Here is a 13,905-nt window from a genome sequence, read left to right on the forward strand (position 1 = left end):
TCTCTCTCCCCAGCCACTGTTTCCTTCCTCCCACCCAGTGCTCCAGATTCCCACCATCTGAACTCATTGGTTTCCAAAGGTATGGAGGCTGTTTTAGTAACCCCCAGAGTGCAGGAACATGGTACAGAAAATTCACTTTAGTTCCTCCAGTCATCTAATAATTCTGGCATCCCACATTCACTAAACTCCAGTGCTTACTCTTTAAGATTTTTAATTTTTATCCTGAAACTCAATAGATACAATTTTGGTACACACTACATTCTGTAGTGTGGCTGAAATAAATAACCTACTGAGAAAAGGGATATCAGCTCTTCTCTTTGACCATTGAATTCACTTCAAGCTGAAGTTCATGAAATATTTGTTATGGCTCATGCATTTAGGTTGTATCTTGGTTTGCTCACTTTACAGAGAAGACAGGTAGACACCTCAGTGGATATTCCCTCGTTGCTCTCTCCCTAACACTGTCTTAGGCTTTGTTGATGTGTAATAAACATATCAGTCCAGAGTTTGGGCCTGATGCCACGATGGTTCGATTAAACTCTCAGATCCAGTCAACTTACTTCACAAAAACATACGTTACACTGCCAAGAGACACATGCAAGCACACCAGCTTCAGGCAGCAGGCCATTATCAGGACTACATAAATAATGGTTGTCTCAGAAAGTGTTTTGTGCCAGTGTAGAACTGTGTGTGCATGTGCATGGATGCCCATGTGCCAAGCCATTTGGACATCTGCGGAAACACTGAATTGGCTGTAATGGCCAAGTTTGCCATTAAATTGTGCCAGGGGACAGACCCTTCAGAGGGATGTAATGTGTACTGCTGAACATTGGCTCAGGCTATCTGTCAAGAGACGCATGAGTGTTGAGCGAAGAGTTAGAATTGGGGCCGTTTTCTGTCTCTGATTTCAGTGTTGTCTGATGCAGCCAGTGATTTATGCACAAGTCTGAATTTACTTTACATGGTGTCCTTAGACTGAAAATGTATTAAGCAGCTGTACTGCTGAAGCAGTGATGGGGTGAAACACAGGTCATGGAATAGGCAGACGTGACATTTAAAGGGGTAATACAATAATTTAATGCTCCACTATCATAAAATTGAGGTGCTTACAAGAAATAGATTAAAGAAAGCAATGATCAAAATGGAAGCAGCAAGTGCAAACATTTAAGATGAGCTTTCTTTTGCGTGGCATATTTTTTTCTCTTTATTTTTCTATCAAGACAAAAAATGAAACTGACTTCACCTTCAAATCTGTGCCTTCCTTTATCTCAGGGGCTTATAAAACATAAAAGCCTTGTTTCCTGTGCATATTTGTATAGCTTTGAGCTCCAGATATGGATTAAAGTAACTTGACTACCTGCTGTCTGTTCATGTGGAATGAACTTCACTCCTGTAGTAAATAGATAATGATGTTGAACACTGTCTGCAACTCAAAGAGACTGACATTGATGGATTTTGTAAGTAGCAGTGACTGACATTACATGGTGAGTAAAAAGGCGGTGTATGAATAATGTTGTCATGATCAGACAGAGTCTGTCAGGGTTGAGGGACAAACGAAATGTATTCTGCTATTGTTCTGTCCATTTTTCCTTTATTCCTTTATATTCTAACCAATTTTTTGTGGATTTTTTTTTTTTTTTTTAGATCAATACAATATCACATCATTAGTCACTCTAGACCCGCCGTTTATTTGAAACTTACTGTACCAGAAAGTATAAAAGCAGAAGCCAGGGTGTCACCGCAAATAAAACGGTATCCCACTTAATATGAACAACTATTATAAATCTTTCACTTTCTTTGTTTGAATGGATTAGTTGAGCAGGGAGGAAGTTGTGGAAGAATTAGCTGAATAGAAGGGTTGGAAGTGACTCATTCATTTCAGTGCTATTTCCTTTAAAGTAAAAAAGCCACAGAGCGATTTCATGCTCCATTCCAGAAGGACACAACTAGGCAATTTCCAGCAAGTCTTCTAATGTGTCTAAATCCTTTTCCCTATAGTCACATAGCTGTTCGTGCGGCAGTGTTGAGTTTGTCTTGGCCAGCTGTGCATCCATATGTAAGCGTCGTTTCTGCCTCAAAAGCCTATCACACAACAGCTTAGCACCATATAGCAGAGCTTAACATATGGTGGGACAAAGTGTTTTCCTGAAGAAGAAAACATGTTCATAAACCCCTAAAAAAATCAAAAGGAACTCGGCAAACAAGGTCAATTTCTTGCCTGGAGGGATGTTTTTACTGAGCTGTTATGAATCATTGCATTGGTTCTGCTGTTATAAACAGAATTTTAACAAAATCAATTAAGCCTTCTGTACTATGTTTGATGTCTCCCATCCAGGGTTATCTGTTTCAAGCGGTGTAAGTGGGTTAGGTAATGTGCTTTACCACACAGAGCATATTATTATGAGTGAGGACCATTTGCTTTATTATATTGTACAGTATATCTGAATAGGCAATGATTCACCAATAAATTTGACAATATTCTCAGCCTTTGCTACTCTAAGAAATGTATTTTTGAAATGTATTTTCTTTTCAAAATAAGAGCTACAATTGATGTAATAGATTGATGATGATGGGAATCTTTATAAAAACATACAATAATATGAGTCATTTTAGTTAACCTTTCTTACTATTGCTCTAATGCCGATTACAGCTTTTTATTTTCTTTACCGGCCTTACTGTACAGTATAAACTGCACAAACAACACTGACACTATCTGCCTGCCTGGCTTATGTAACATTTTTGTGCACTATGCTGTAAACACAGCTGGCTCTATACACAGAATTGGTGCCAAGTGAAGAACAGACAGTAATTATCCTTGCTTTTTTCCCCCTGGAAAATATGTTTTTTGGTAGCATTAGCATCTCGGTGAGACATAGGCAGTTTATAATTCAGCATTTTCATCATATATAAGCAGCAGTGGAATGCTAATGTCCTTTTGAGATGCATTTGTTACCTCAACATAAAAAGACAAAACCACTTAAAAATAAATTACACTGTTTAATTATTAACAGTATTCTCTTGCTTCTGCTTGTTTTGGTCTCTGAATGATTTTATCTGTCTGATGAATGAGTGTTCCTTTCTCCCAGATTAGAATATAGTATTCTAAATAGCTTTATCCATGTAAAGGCCAAGCAATCTGCAGTTAGCTGCCCAAAGCATCATTAACTTGATTTATTGTCTAAAGTGCAAAACAATATGCACTCAGTGATTTTGACCTATTATCTTGGACAATTATGAGAACTGATCAAACCAGTCAGAGGCAGAATAAAACTGTTAATCCTCATAAACGCCTCACCTTTTTCATTTGTTAAAATTTGAATGAGTATTATATCTGAAATGCAGGTGTTTTCAGCTTAAATTGGATACAAGGAAATTATGACATTTGCCAGTTTATTATGGAGCATGTTTTCTCCCGTTTACTAATTAACTGTTCAGCCATGTTGGTCCCATATAGTTTTCTTTCTTGGGGTAGATTTAATCTCAAGATAATGCATACATCAGTCACAACCAATGCTGCATGATTGCATGATTACTGCAGCATAGTGCAGGTTCACCTACAGTAGCACTGTGATCGTGTTTTTTTTTTTTTTTTGTACTTTTTGTTGTTGTTGTTTTTTAAAAGCGCCTGGTCATGTTTAGCAAACATCATTTAGACAGGCGTGAGAGACATTTGTTGGGGACTATTTTGAGTCATGCATCAATACACATTAATGTTAGTTAATGGCAGGAGGGTGGTGCATATAGGATTAACCCATGGCAAACTACATTAGCCATGTTCTGGGTAATGAATGTTGCAGTGGTGTGACTCGTTTACTGTATGTGTTTTGAATAAGTTTTGGGTAAGAACAGATCTTCATGACAGAGATGAATAAGCTAACCCTAACCCTTGATTGCTACAGGTGAGTTTCATTACAAATTAAAGGAGCATCATATGCTTGAAATACAACTATTTCTGATGACTTTGAAAAGGTGTCAATAATTGTGCCCAGTCGGTTCCTGGAGTTCTGTGTGGAATGTATCACATTTAGCCTTTTTTTCTTTGTTATTTTTTGTGTTGTTCCAATCAAAGAATTTCTCATTGCAACAATTTACTGGAAGAAGTGGGAGGGGAGCCAACATTTTTGGCCATAGATTATATATTAAAATTTGGTTGCACAGAAAGAACTTGTCTGTAGGATCTGTTCATGAAATTTGTTGAAGGTAAAATGGTTTAAGAGCTTCTAGCCTACTGTTAGTGCAGAAAAATCAAATTAAAACCAGACATAGGAAACTCTTTGAATGTTTGACCTTTATCAACTCCCTATTCCCTTAGTTTATTTTCCTCCATTCATTGTCCTACTTACTATTAAATCAAAGGAAGCCAAATGGTTCAAGGATCTTTCCACACCAAGGAGCCCACAAAGAGAGACCCCGGAGACCACCAGAACTGTAGAGTAAAATAATGCCACTGTAATTCATCAATGACAAACTAACTTGACAGGTTTAGCCTGACATTTTATTAACTACTTGCTGCATCTCTGTGTGGGTACATGAAATCCCAATGCGTCTTTTGTTTGAGCTAACAATGGTTGCTCGACTGTCTTTTCCATGGCTATTAACAATCATCTGCTGTGGGGATTGTCACCCTTCAACAAACAAGCACGAACAGCAAAGGGACAAACACAACAGAATGTCATTTTGGTGAACTGCTATTATTTTCCTGGAAGGTTATCCTGTAAACTTGTTTCTACATTTTTAAATAAAATACAACATCCTGTTCTTCTTCAGCTGTCAGAAATCAGCTTGTAGACTGTGACTGAAAGCTGAAAACTTAATTTTAGTTCAGGCCACAGTTCTGTAGGCAATAAATCCTCACAGATTTCAATGAGCAAACAATGATATTTAAAGAAAATATTTAACAAAATCTAATATCCTGAGTTGAGTACAGGCATTACATAGGAAGGGCAGTTGAGATATGCAGTAGTTACATTTATTTGACATATGATCTTGTACTTGCTTTGATTCAGTGTCAGGAATTTACTCTTTCACTTAACATTAGATGAAACTTTAATCACCCCTGAGAGAAAACTGGGTCATAACAGCAACGAGGAATATGATATAGCATGGGTAAAAATAGATCGAACACAATGCAAAGAAGGTAAAAGATACTGAACATCTTTGTCATGCTAATTCAGCAGTCTTTATGGCTTTAACTAAGTCTCACTGTGCTAAGAAATGAAACATTTACAAGATTATATTTATACCATCTTGAATTTGCTGCCCAGTGTGAGAGTATATCTGGATGGTGTGCAAAACAAACCATTCTAGCAAAATGCAGAACTCGTCTCTAATGGATATGAAAACAAAAACCTCAAAAGAAGAAGAAAAAGAACAATTACCATTATTACTGTAATTATAACTTAGCAGCGGTGTGACATTAAAGATGGAATTTTATTAATAATACAGACCTAATTACACTGACCTTTCAAAATAAAACAAGCATTTATTTTGCTCTTTGCCTATGTGTTTACCAATTCAATTCATACAGTGTGTCACTGTCAATGTGTTGAATTAAACACATGCATAAAGGGCTGTTATATGGCAAGACATTGGCACTGTTGTCATGGAGCTGTCTTAGGTTGACAGATAATAAACCTGCAGCAAATTACCATCAGGCACTGAAAATATTCCAGCACTGCATTTTTTAAATTTTATTTAGCATTGTATTTATCAACACTGATGATGTAAATGAGAACAGACACAGCTGTGTTAATTTGAACACACCCCTGTTGCACATGCATGGACCGAGAGGAAGTGTAGAAGATAGTATAATATTACAGTGACCAAACTTTAATCTAATTGAAGAAATCAACAAACATATTTCAGAACTTCAATCACATAGTCTCCGGCCAATCAAACAGTCTTCTATTTATTTAATTCAGTAACTGAAGCAATGTCACAAATTTTACACCTGCTCTCTCCTAACAACAAATTTCAGCCACATTTCCCTCTGTTGCAGTGGTGGTAAATGAGGTGCCGAGGGTATTTGTATAAATTTCTGTCTCCTCACTGAGTTTTGCATCCTTGAAGTGAAACCCCTTTAAACTACCTATTGCATGGGACCAAAAATGCAAATTCCTGCAGTGCTGCATTTCTTATGCTTCTCCACTGCAAAACCTCACTGCAACTCCTTAGTAAATGTGAACACATGCAGTTTCACCGTTTATAGCCACAAAATGAGCCACAAAACCTTAGAAAATATCCCCCTCAGTCGTTAGTCATAATAAGGTTCTGTGATGTAAAACGTTTTACTAATCATAAAGTGGAACACAACTTTACCCATAAAGTTTATTTATGCCATATTGTATAGATGACATATTCTATGCCTCAGAAGGTATAGAATATGGTAAGGTAAAAAATAACCAGATAACATCATCAGGGTTATGCTTGAAGACTAAATACTTTTTAACATGAATTTCAAAAAACTGATGTTGAGTGTAAATGACATGGCCATTTAACAACAAGCAACAGTGCTGTGAAGCAAATCTGACATAGCGGCCACACCGCATTACTACAACGTCCACGTTCATCCATACGGTGTGCACTAGCCCAAAACGCATTTTTCCCATAGCAAATAATTAGAAAAGGATTGGTTGTAAAGTGGTGAATAAAGCACCACAAACCCAGCAAAATGACTCTTTTTATTATTATAATTTGATTCAGTGGGTCCAATACCATTTGGAAAGTCTAGTTTAACCGTAGGATAGTTTTATTTTATCCCATTCATGTGTGTGTGGAGCCAACCAGAAGTCACCCAGCTCATTGGGCGGGAGACTCAGCTCAAGGCAAGTGCACAAAAAGCGGAAGCATGCGGAACATCTAGGGAATTTTTATTGCTGTAATCCTGAAGCATGACAATTTTTTTCAGATCATGTGCCACTGAGCAACTTCCATACTGTAGGAATGGATGGGTGCCATCTAGCAATGGTGTATCCAGTTCTCCAATAATACAGCCATGGTCAAGAAGTGTCAAGAAGGAAAGATGTCATTGAGTTGCATCATGGGAAATTTAGGATGTGTTTCTGGATCTTAAAGTCAGGATATCCCTGCTTGATGTTTGATCATTAGTTTCTTTTTAATGTCTCTCAGGAGTACCCCAGTTTTATGACGCATCCTTAAATTCACCTATATGCTTTGACTTTGTGGTTTTCTTCTGAAATGACCAATAAATAATGGTCATTATCAATGTATTGTCTGTCCAGGCAAGGCCTATGCTCCAGAGTTCTACTACGATACCTACAGCCCCCTGTGGCAGAACAGACCCAGAGTCTACGGCTTCAAGCTCCAGTGGACACAGATGAATCCCAATGCTGTGGACCGCATAGTCGCCTACAGACTCGGCATCAGACAGGTAGGATGACTAAGAGCTGTCTGTCTGGGTACTCCTCTTCCTGTCTGCCCACCTGTTCTCCTTTTCTCTGTTTAACCTATGAGTGTATCAGTCAGTGTCGCACTGCAGAGTGTTTCAGTCCAGCACAACCCTATCAATAGGGAGCTTTTATTACAGCCAAAACACGAGTTTCAAAAAGCCTGGATTGTTGGCTCCTGCTACAAATCGCTGAGTCACTAGTTCTGGTCAGCTTCTTTTGACCCTTCACGGATGAATTTGAGTTGTTTTGTGCCACCGGGCAGTAAAAACCTTTCTTGTTGCCAATTTAAGCATGTGATACAAATGTCTGAACAGCTTGGGCTTGCTTGTTGTGTTCTGTTTGCCAGCGCCAAACCTTACACCTCAATTCACTGTCTGTCTTATCTTGGAGTTTTTGATGATGTGAATGAGCCTCTGTGGGCCTGGTGAAATCACTAAGAAGCTGTCAGGGGCAGTTGGTTGTGTGAGATCTGTGGTCTCATCAAATTGCCTCTGTTTTTGCTCTCCATCAGAAGCTCAGTCAGAGGAGTGGAAGGGAACCCCGCAGAGAGAAAGAGCAAGCATAGCTCCTGTTTTCCCTGCTTCTCAAGTAAACTCCACAGATGACAGGCAGCCAGTGTTGATGGATGGCACGGTTACACTTTTTCCCTTTGGCATTCAATGCGTACCTTCCTGTCTTTCTCTCTCTCTCTCTCTCTCTCTCCTCTCATGGTGCATTTAGTCTTTGTAGTTTTTTTTTTCTTTTTTTTTTTACAGCAGCAGGTGTGGAGATAACATTTGAAACTGTGAACTAGCTCCATTAACACCAAATATCTTCAGGTTAAGTGTCCTTGCATTGCAGCACTGAGCGCAATTCAGGAACATTTCTGAGAAAAAAAACAAGCAAGAAATGAAGCACATGTTGCAACACTCAGTCCATCTCAGCTCTGCTCATAATTATCAAGTATAGCCTAACAGCTGTGTTTGCAATGAATAATATAATTTCATGTTTGTTTCACAGTGCACCCTCAAGGAAGTGAAGCTTGAAACCATTCTAACCCAGTTATGTTTGTGTAGTGCAATGATTTTTCTGTCAACTATCTCAGTTGGTCTGGTTGGTAATAAATGATGTTGCGCTTACAGAGTCCATGTTTGTGCTTGCCAGGCGTTTGTCTGAAAACTTGCCAAGAATATACATTTGCTTTTACCATTTTCAGCTGGTCCTGCATGCACACAGCTTTTTTTACCCATTATAATGTCCGCATTTGTGCAGAAATGTCAGTCTTTTGATTATTAAGAGAGAACATCACTACCCCGGTCTAATCTAGTCTATTTTAGAATCAGTTGTTTGGGCAAATTCATTTCTTTCCACATTCTTGCCTTGATTTCTCAAGAGGGTACATTGTGTGACCATTACTTCATTCCTCCAAAGCATAACAACCAATCTTCCTTTGGCTTAGATGAAAGAGATTCTTTGCTGAATTTATTTGTCAGCATTTGCTATACAATATGGCCTTTTTGATTGACTGAGTTTAAACTTTTAGTAATGATTTGGTCTGATAATATGTCTTTTTAAATGTGTTTTGGTTTGGAAGAGTTTGAACTGAAAAAGCAACAAAAAAGGCAGTAAGCAAGAGGAAATAAGAAGAAGAGAAAACAGTAGGAGGAGAGGCTCCTTTTGTAAATAAATAAATGCAAAAATACTCCCAGACTGTCTGTGAAATTGTGGTGCAGTGAAGAAAGCTCTGGCACGTGGACTACACCACTTCAATCTATTTATAGATCCAGTAGCAGCTCCCCTGCCATTCCTGGAGAATTATTATCATTTTCTCTCACTACTTTTGAATTAATACTCTGTAATGGATTGCTTTGTGTTATCATGCAGTGCCCTCGTAAGAGACAGTCTGGCTGGAGGGGAAAAGGGAATGGAGTTTTAGCTGAAAGGCATGCATGGGCAAGAATCACAAAACACAAATCACCGCACCTGTCAAGGATGCAATAGTAGGGTGTGACATCTGCCCTTGTTTTGATACTGTAGCTCACTATTTCAAAACCTCCTCTGCAGTCCAGACGCTTGATTACCTGTCTCTGCGAAATAACTTTTTCAACACATATCCTGCCATCTTGGAACTGCTGCTTCCTACTCTTCCTGCTTCTCCTCCTCTTCCTTCTCTATCATCTTTTTCAATTGATCTGTCAAGTCAGAGCGTGCAAACAGATCAATAACAGTCATGCTAATTACATGCAAGCAATCCACAGTAGATCAGTGTTCAGTTAACATTTCACTGTCACTTTGATTATTTCTGTGTTTCCTTTGGCTTTTGCTATCACTTGAATCAATTCTGCTGTGTTTGAAAGTTGCCATAAAAACCCCATGAACTGCCACTGCAATCAAATGAAATTAATTCAATATGGCACTCTGCCTCTGTGGAGAAAATGTGAAGAATGAAAGGTAATGGGATGTAAACAGAAACCTTAATTGAGCACAGATGCAGGGATTCAGTGAACATTAATGGAAATCAAAACAAAGGTGCAAAATCCAAAGCTAATAAGTGTGTGTATGATTCAGAACATCTGAAAGTAAAGTGTTTTTCTCAGCCAACATTTCAAGTTTGATTTGATTTGCACCTTTAAGCACAAGTCCTATTTGATGTGGAAAAAAAACGGACTCTTTGCCTCCATTTGTTCATCTGGAGTTTGAGATAGTGTTTGCCAGGACTATTATTTAAGGCCTCCATCTGTTGGGAGCTTTTGGGACAAACACATATTCAAACACACGCAAAGACACTTCAACAACACACACCAATCCCCAATTGAATGTTTTTAATTCTGACACAGAACTCAAAAACTGATTTACACTTACACATATAATAATATTAATACTGTTATTTATGCTCACAGTATAAGACAAGCACCTGAATGGAAGTGATGAAAGCAACGTGGTGTGGGAATTGTGAATTTTAATGAAGTATTATACAACCCGCCTAGAAATTCTCATTTTAAAGTAAATTGACAGAGAGCACCCAATACAACCTGGCATCAAATACATTTCAAATTAGATATGTTTTTGCATCCACAACTATATGAGCCGCAGCCCTTTTGGCCTACCGGTACCTATCAGCTGCTTCAAAAGACCCCTGTTCCAACCAAGCCTGGAAGGCCTCCTTCTTCAGTCTGATGGCTTCCTTCACCGCTGGGGTCCACCAGGGGGTTCTCAGGTTGCAGCCACAACAGGAACTAATGACCTTCTGGCCACAAATCAGGGTAGCTGCTTCTACAATGGAGGATTTGAATTCCATGTCCCCAGCCTCCCCCTGGGACATGAGAGAAATTCTTCTGGAGGTGTGAGTTGAAAACCTCACAGACAGGGGTCTCAGACAGGTGTTCCCAGTGCACCCTCACCACATGTTTGAGTTTACCAGGCCTGTTCTGCAGCCTCCCCCACTATCTGATCCAACTCACCACCAAGTGGTGATCAGTTGACAGCTCTGCTCCTCTCTTCACCCGAGTGTCCAAGACATACAGCCGCAGATCAGATGATACAACAACAAAGTCGATCATTGATCTGAGGCATAAGGTGTTCTGGTATCAAGTACACTTATGAACCACCCTATGCTTGAGTTGACATTCTACAATACTAGAGCTGGCCTACACAGCCAGGAATCAACACACCCAGGTACCTGACCTAGCCTGTCACCTGACTTGCTTAGCACCCGATTCCGAGTCCTTTCCCTGCAGGTGGTGGGTCCACAGGGTGGCGGCTCAATGTCATTCCTTTGGGCTGTGCCCAAATGGACCCCATGAGCCAAGGCCTGGCCACCAGATGCCCACTGGCGGGCTCCTCTCCCAGGTCTGGCTCAAACAGGATGCCCCAGTTTTTCTAATCAAGGTGAAGTAGCACAACTTGAAATGGCCATTTTCATCAGGGTTTTGAAGATACATAATTATTACATTATATTATGTTTTTATACAAAATCGCTACTGATAGTCCAGCCCAGCCGCACTGAATGAATGGAATGTTGACATCCTCAAAGGAAAAAGGCTGATGTAAAGTGCTGCCGGGATCTGACATACTTTGTACTAGAGCGACTAAGCCTTTAGCCTTGTTGGGAGATACTGTATCTGTAAGGGATGCAAAGTCACCACCAACCAGACCTTCAGCCACAAACTCATGGTATGCAGATGGAGGTGGAAAAACTCATAAAACTATGCCTGTCATTCCTGATTTCTGTTGCAGCATCTGAGCAATCTTTCTCCACATTGTGTAGGCTGAAGACCTGGCTGTGCAGCACCATGACGCAGGACAGGCTCATCCACTTGGCACTGAGTGCTCACACTGACATATTGGTTGTGATCGACCTTCCCACCCTTATAAGTGCCTTTATTAGTAGAACTAGAAGAGAAAATTCATTTGTGGTCACACATAAGTGTGTAGTGAGCAAGAAATGCTAAAAATCCTAAAAAAGAAAACAAAAAAAAAAAAAACAACTGCTGACCCCCCCTCCCCAATTTCTGTCCGAACCCTTTGGTACCGACAGGTCCCAAGGGGCTCGGTTCAAGTATCCACACTCGAGGATTTGTATAAACTTTTTTGTTTGTTTTGTTTTGTTGTTGTCACAAAAAACATTAGCACCATTGCTAATGTTTATATACAGAATATAAACATTAGCAATGGTGTCATGAGTATAAAAAACTGTGTATAAATAACTTCTGAATCGTGCATCTGTCCGTCACTGTAGACACTGTAAACCCCTTGCCACCAATCTGCAGACAGTACCCAGGATGCCAAATATGAACAAGATGTGTCACTTTTAATAAACTTATGTGTCTAGTTGGAAACTGTAGATTTGTTCATCATTTGTATAGAAAGGTTGTTTTCACTCATGAAATTGTGCTGGAAATGATGTATCCTTTTTCCTGGAGCATGCAAACACACTTACAGGCCAATGCTGTGTAATTTATAGCAATTAACTGCTGTGCCTTTTGTGCTTGAGAGAAAAGCTAAAATTTTCAGAGGATAGGTAAGGACAAGTGCCCCATCTGCAATTACCAGTGACACACAAAACACTCTATTTACCTGCAAACTAATGGTGATGAAAACTTGTACCCCATAATTGTGGATCATCCGGGATCTAAGTAATTACTTAATTGGTATTGTTTTCGCTCACACACACTGCTTCACTGTTATCACACCTTCATTCACTTTGTCTCTGCCTCTCTCTGCTAGGAACCAACTTCCTTTTTCCCTTTCACTGAGAAGGGCATGTATAATCACTAATTGTGATCCAGAAACTGTAAAATGTCTTTGTGCAGCACTTCCCCTCAAACTAATTCTCAAGGATTAAAATATATCTTACTTCTATTTGCCCTCGGTGAATACAGCAACAAACTTTTTTTTTTGTTTCTTTGAATTCTGCAGGGGCTGTATCGCAAGTCATGAAAAGCATGAGCTAATTTTTGTGTAATACCTGAGCTTGGTCACCTAATGTCTCATCTGTTCATGTTCTGCTCTGTGCAAAAACAGGATATGAAATTCCTGTCAGGTCAAGGTTCCCATATAAAGGGAGAGCAAAACATTGCAGAACAATGAATAAAGCAAAACTTTAACTTTTTCTTGTGCAACACAGACTGGGGCGTATCTTTAATAGGCAAAATGAATCAGGCATTTTCTCTCAGCAAATATAGGAATATTTTTGCTAATATCAGCCTTTAAATTCACTCAGCAAATATAGGAATATTTTTGCTAATATCAGCCTTTAAATTCAGAGGCTGGGAGCTGTTTTGAAAGTAAAGTTGGTTAATTAGCAGCTAGCTCTCAAAAGACTGTTGTCTGGCATTCGATGGTGGTGGATACAAATACCTGTAGACAAGGTTAATTTGCAGATGAGAGGGGATATCCTACGCTGATGGTGAAGCGAATACATATTTGCTGTGGGGGTTTTGTCAGCGCATGTATCTGATGATTGATCTGGCGGAACCTTTGACGGACTGCTGTTTCCTGTGGTAAACCGTACTCATTTCCTGTTTTCTGTACTTGCACTATTTTCTAGGTTCATCCGAATTTTTGAGTGACAACATACGTTTGCACCACTTAAAGCACTTGTTTTGCATAAGTTCTTGCTAACCACCAAATTTAACTTCCTACTTTAGGTCGGCTAGTTTAGAAACTAGCTAAGCTAGTAGCTTAATCGAGAGCAATGGCTTCCCCCTCTTCCTCTCCTCCTTTTTCTTGCTCGGAGTTAGTTATTTTTCTGCCTCATTTAGCGATAATGGTAATTGTAATAAATGTCAGATGCTAGCAGCATTGGAGGCGAGGCTCCACACCATGGAGAATAGGCCAGCTAGCTATGCCCACGTAGCCGGTGTGGAGCCTCTTAAACGTAGCTTAGCCCAAGATAGCCGCCCCCCGCAGCTTCCCGAGCAGCTGGGATCTCAGACAGGTGGCTGGGTGACAGTTCGCAAGAGTCGTAGCTCCAAACGAATGTCCACGGAGCATCACCTGCCTGTTCACGTTTCAA

At 39.6% G+C, this 13,905-nt stretch overlaps 1 protein-coding gene across 4 annotated transcripts in view; it reads left to right on the forward strand.

The window, feature by feature from the left end:
• LOC109962148 (MAM domain-containing glycosylphosphatidylinositol anchor protein 2) overlaps window positions 1-13,905 on the forward strand; it is a 178,469-nt gene that overhangs the window by 132,720 nt on the left and 31,844 nt on the right. For all 4 annotated transcript variants that reach the window (XM_020603594.1, XM_020603597.1, XM_020603595.1 and 1 more), the window contains exon 11: window positions 7,242-7,390. In XM_020603594.1, coding sequence (XP_020459250.1) covers window positions 7,242-7,390 — 149 coding nt within the window. The remainder of the gene's footprint in view (window positions 1-7,241; window positions 7,391-13,905) is intronic.

Source organism: Monopterus albus, unplaced genomic scaffold (assembly GCF_001952655.1).
Source record: "Monopterus albus unplaced genomic scaffold, M_albus_1.0 scaffold62.1, whole genome shotgun sequence".
NCBI classification, from domain to species: domain Eukaryota; kingdom Metazoa; phylum Chordata; class Actinopteri; order Synbranchiformes; family Synbranchidae; genus Monopterus; species Monopterus albus.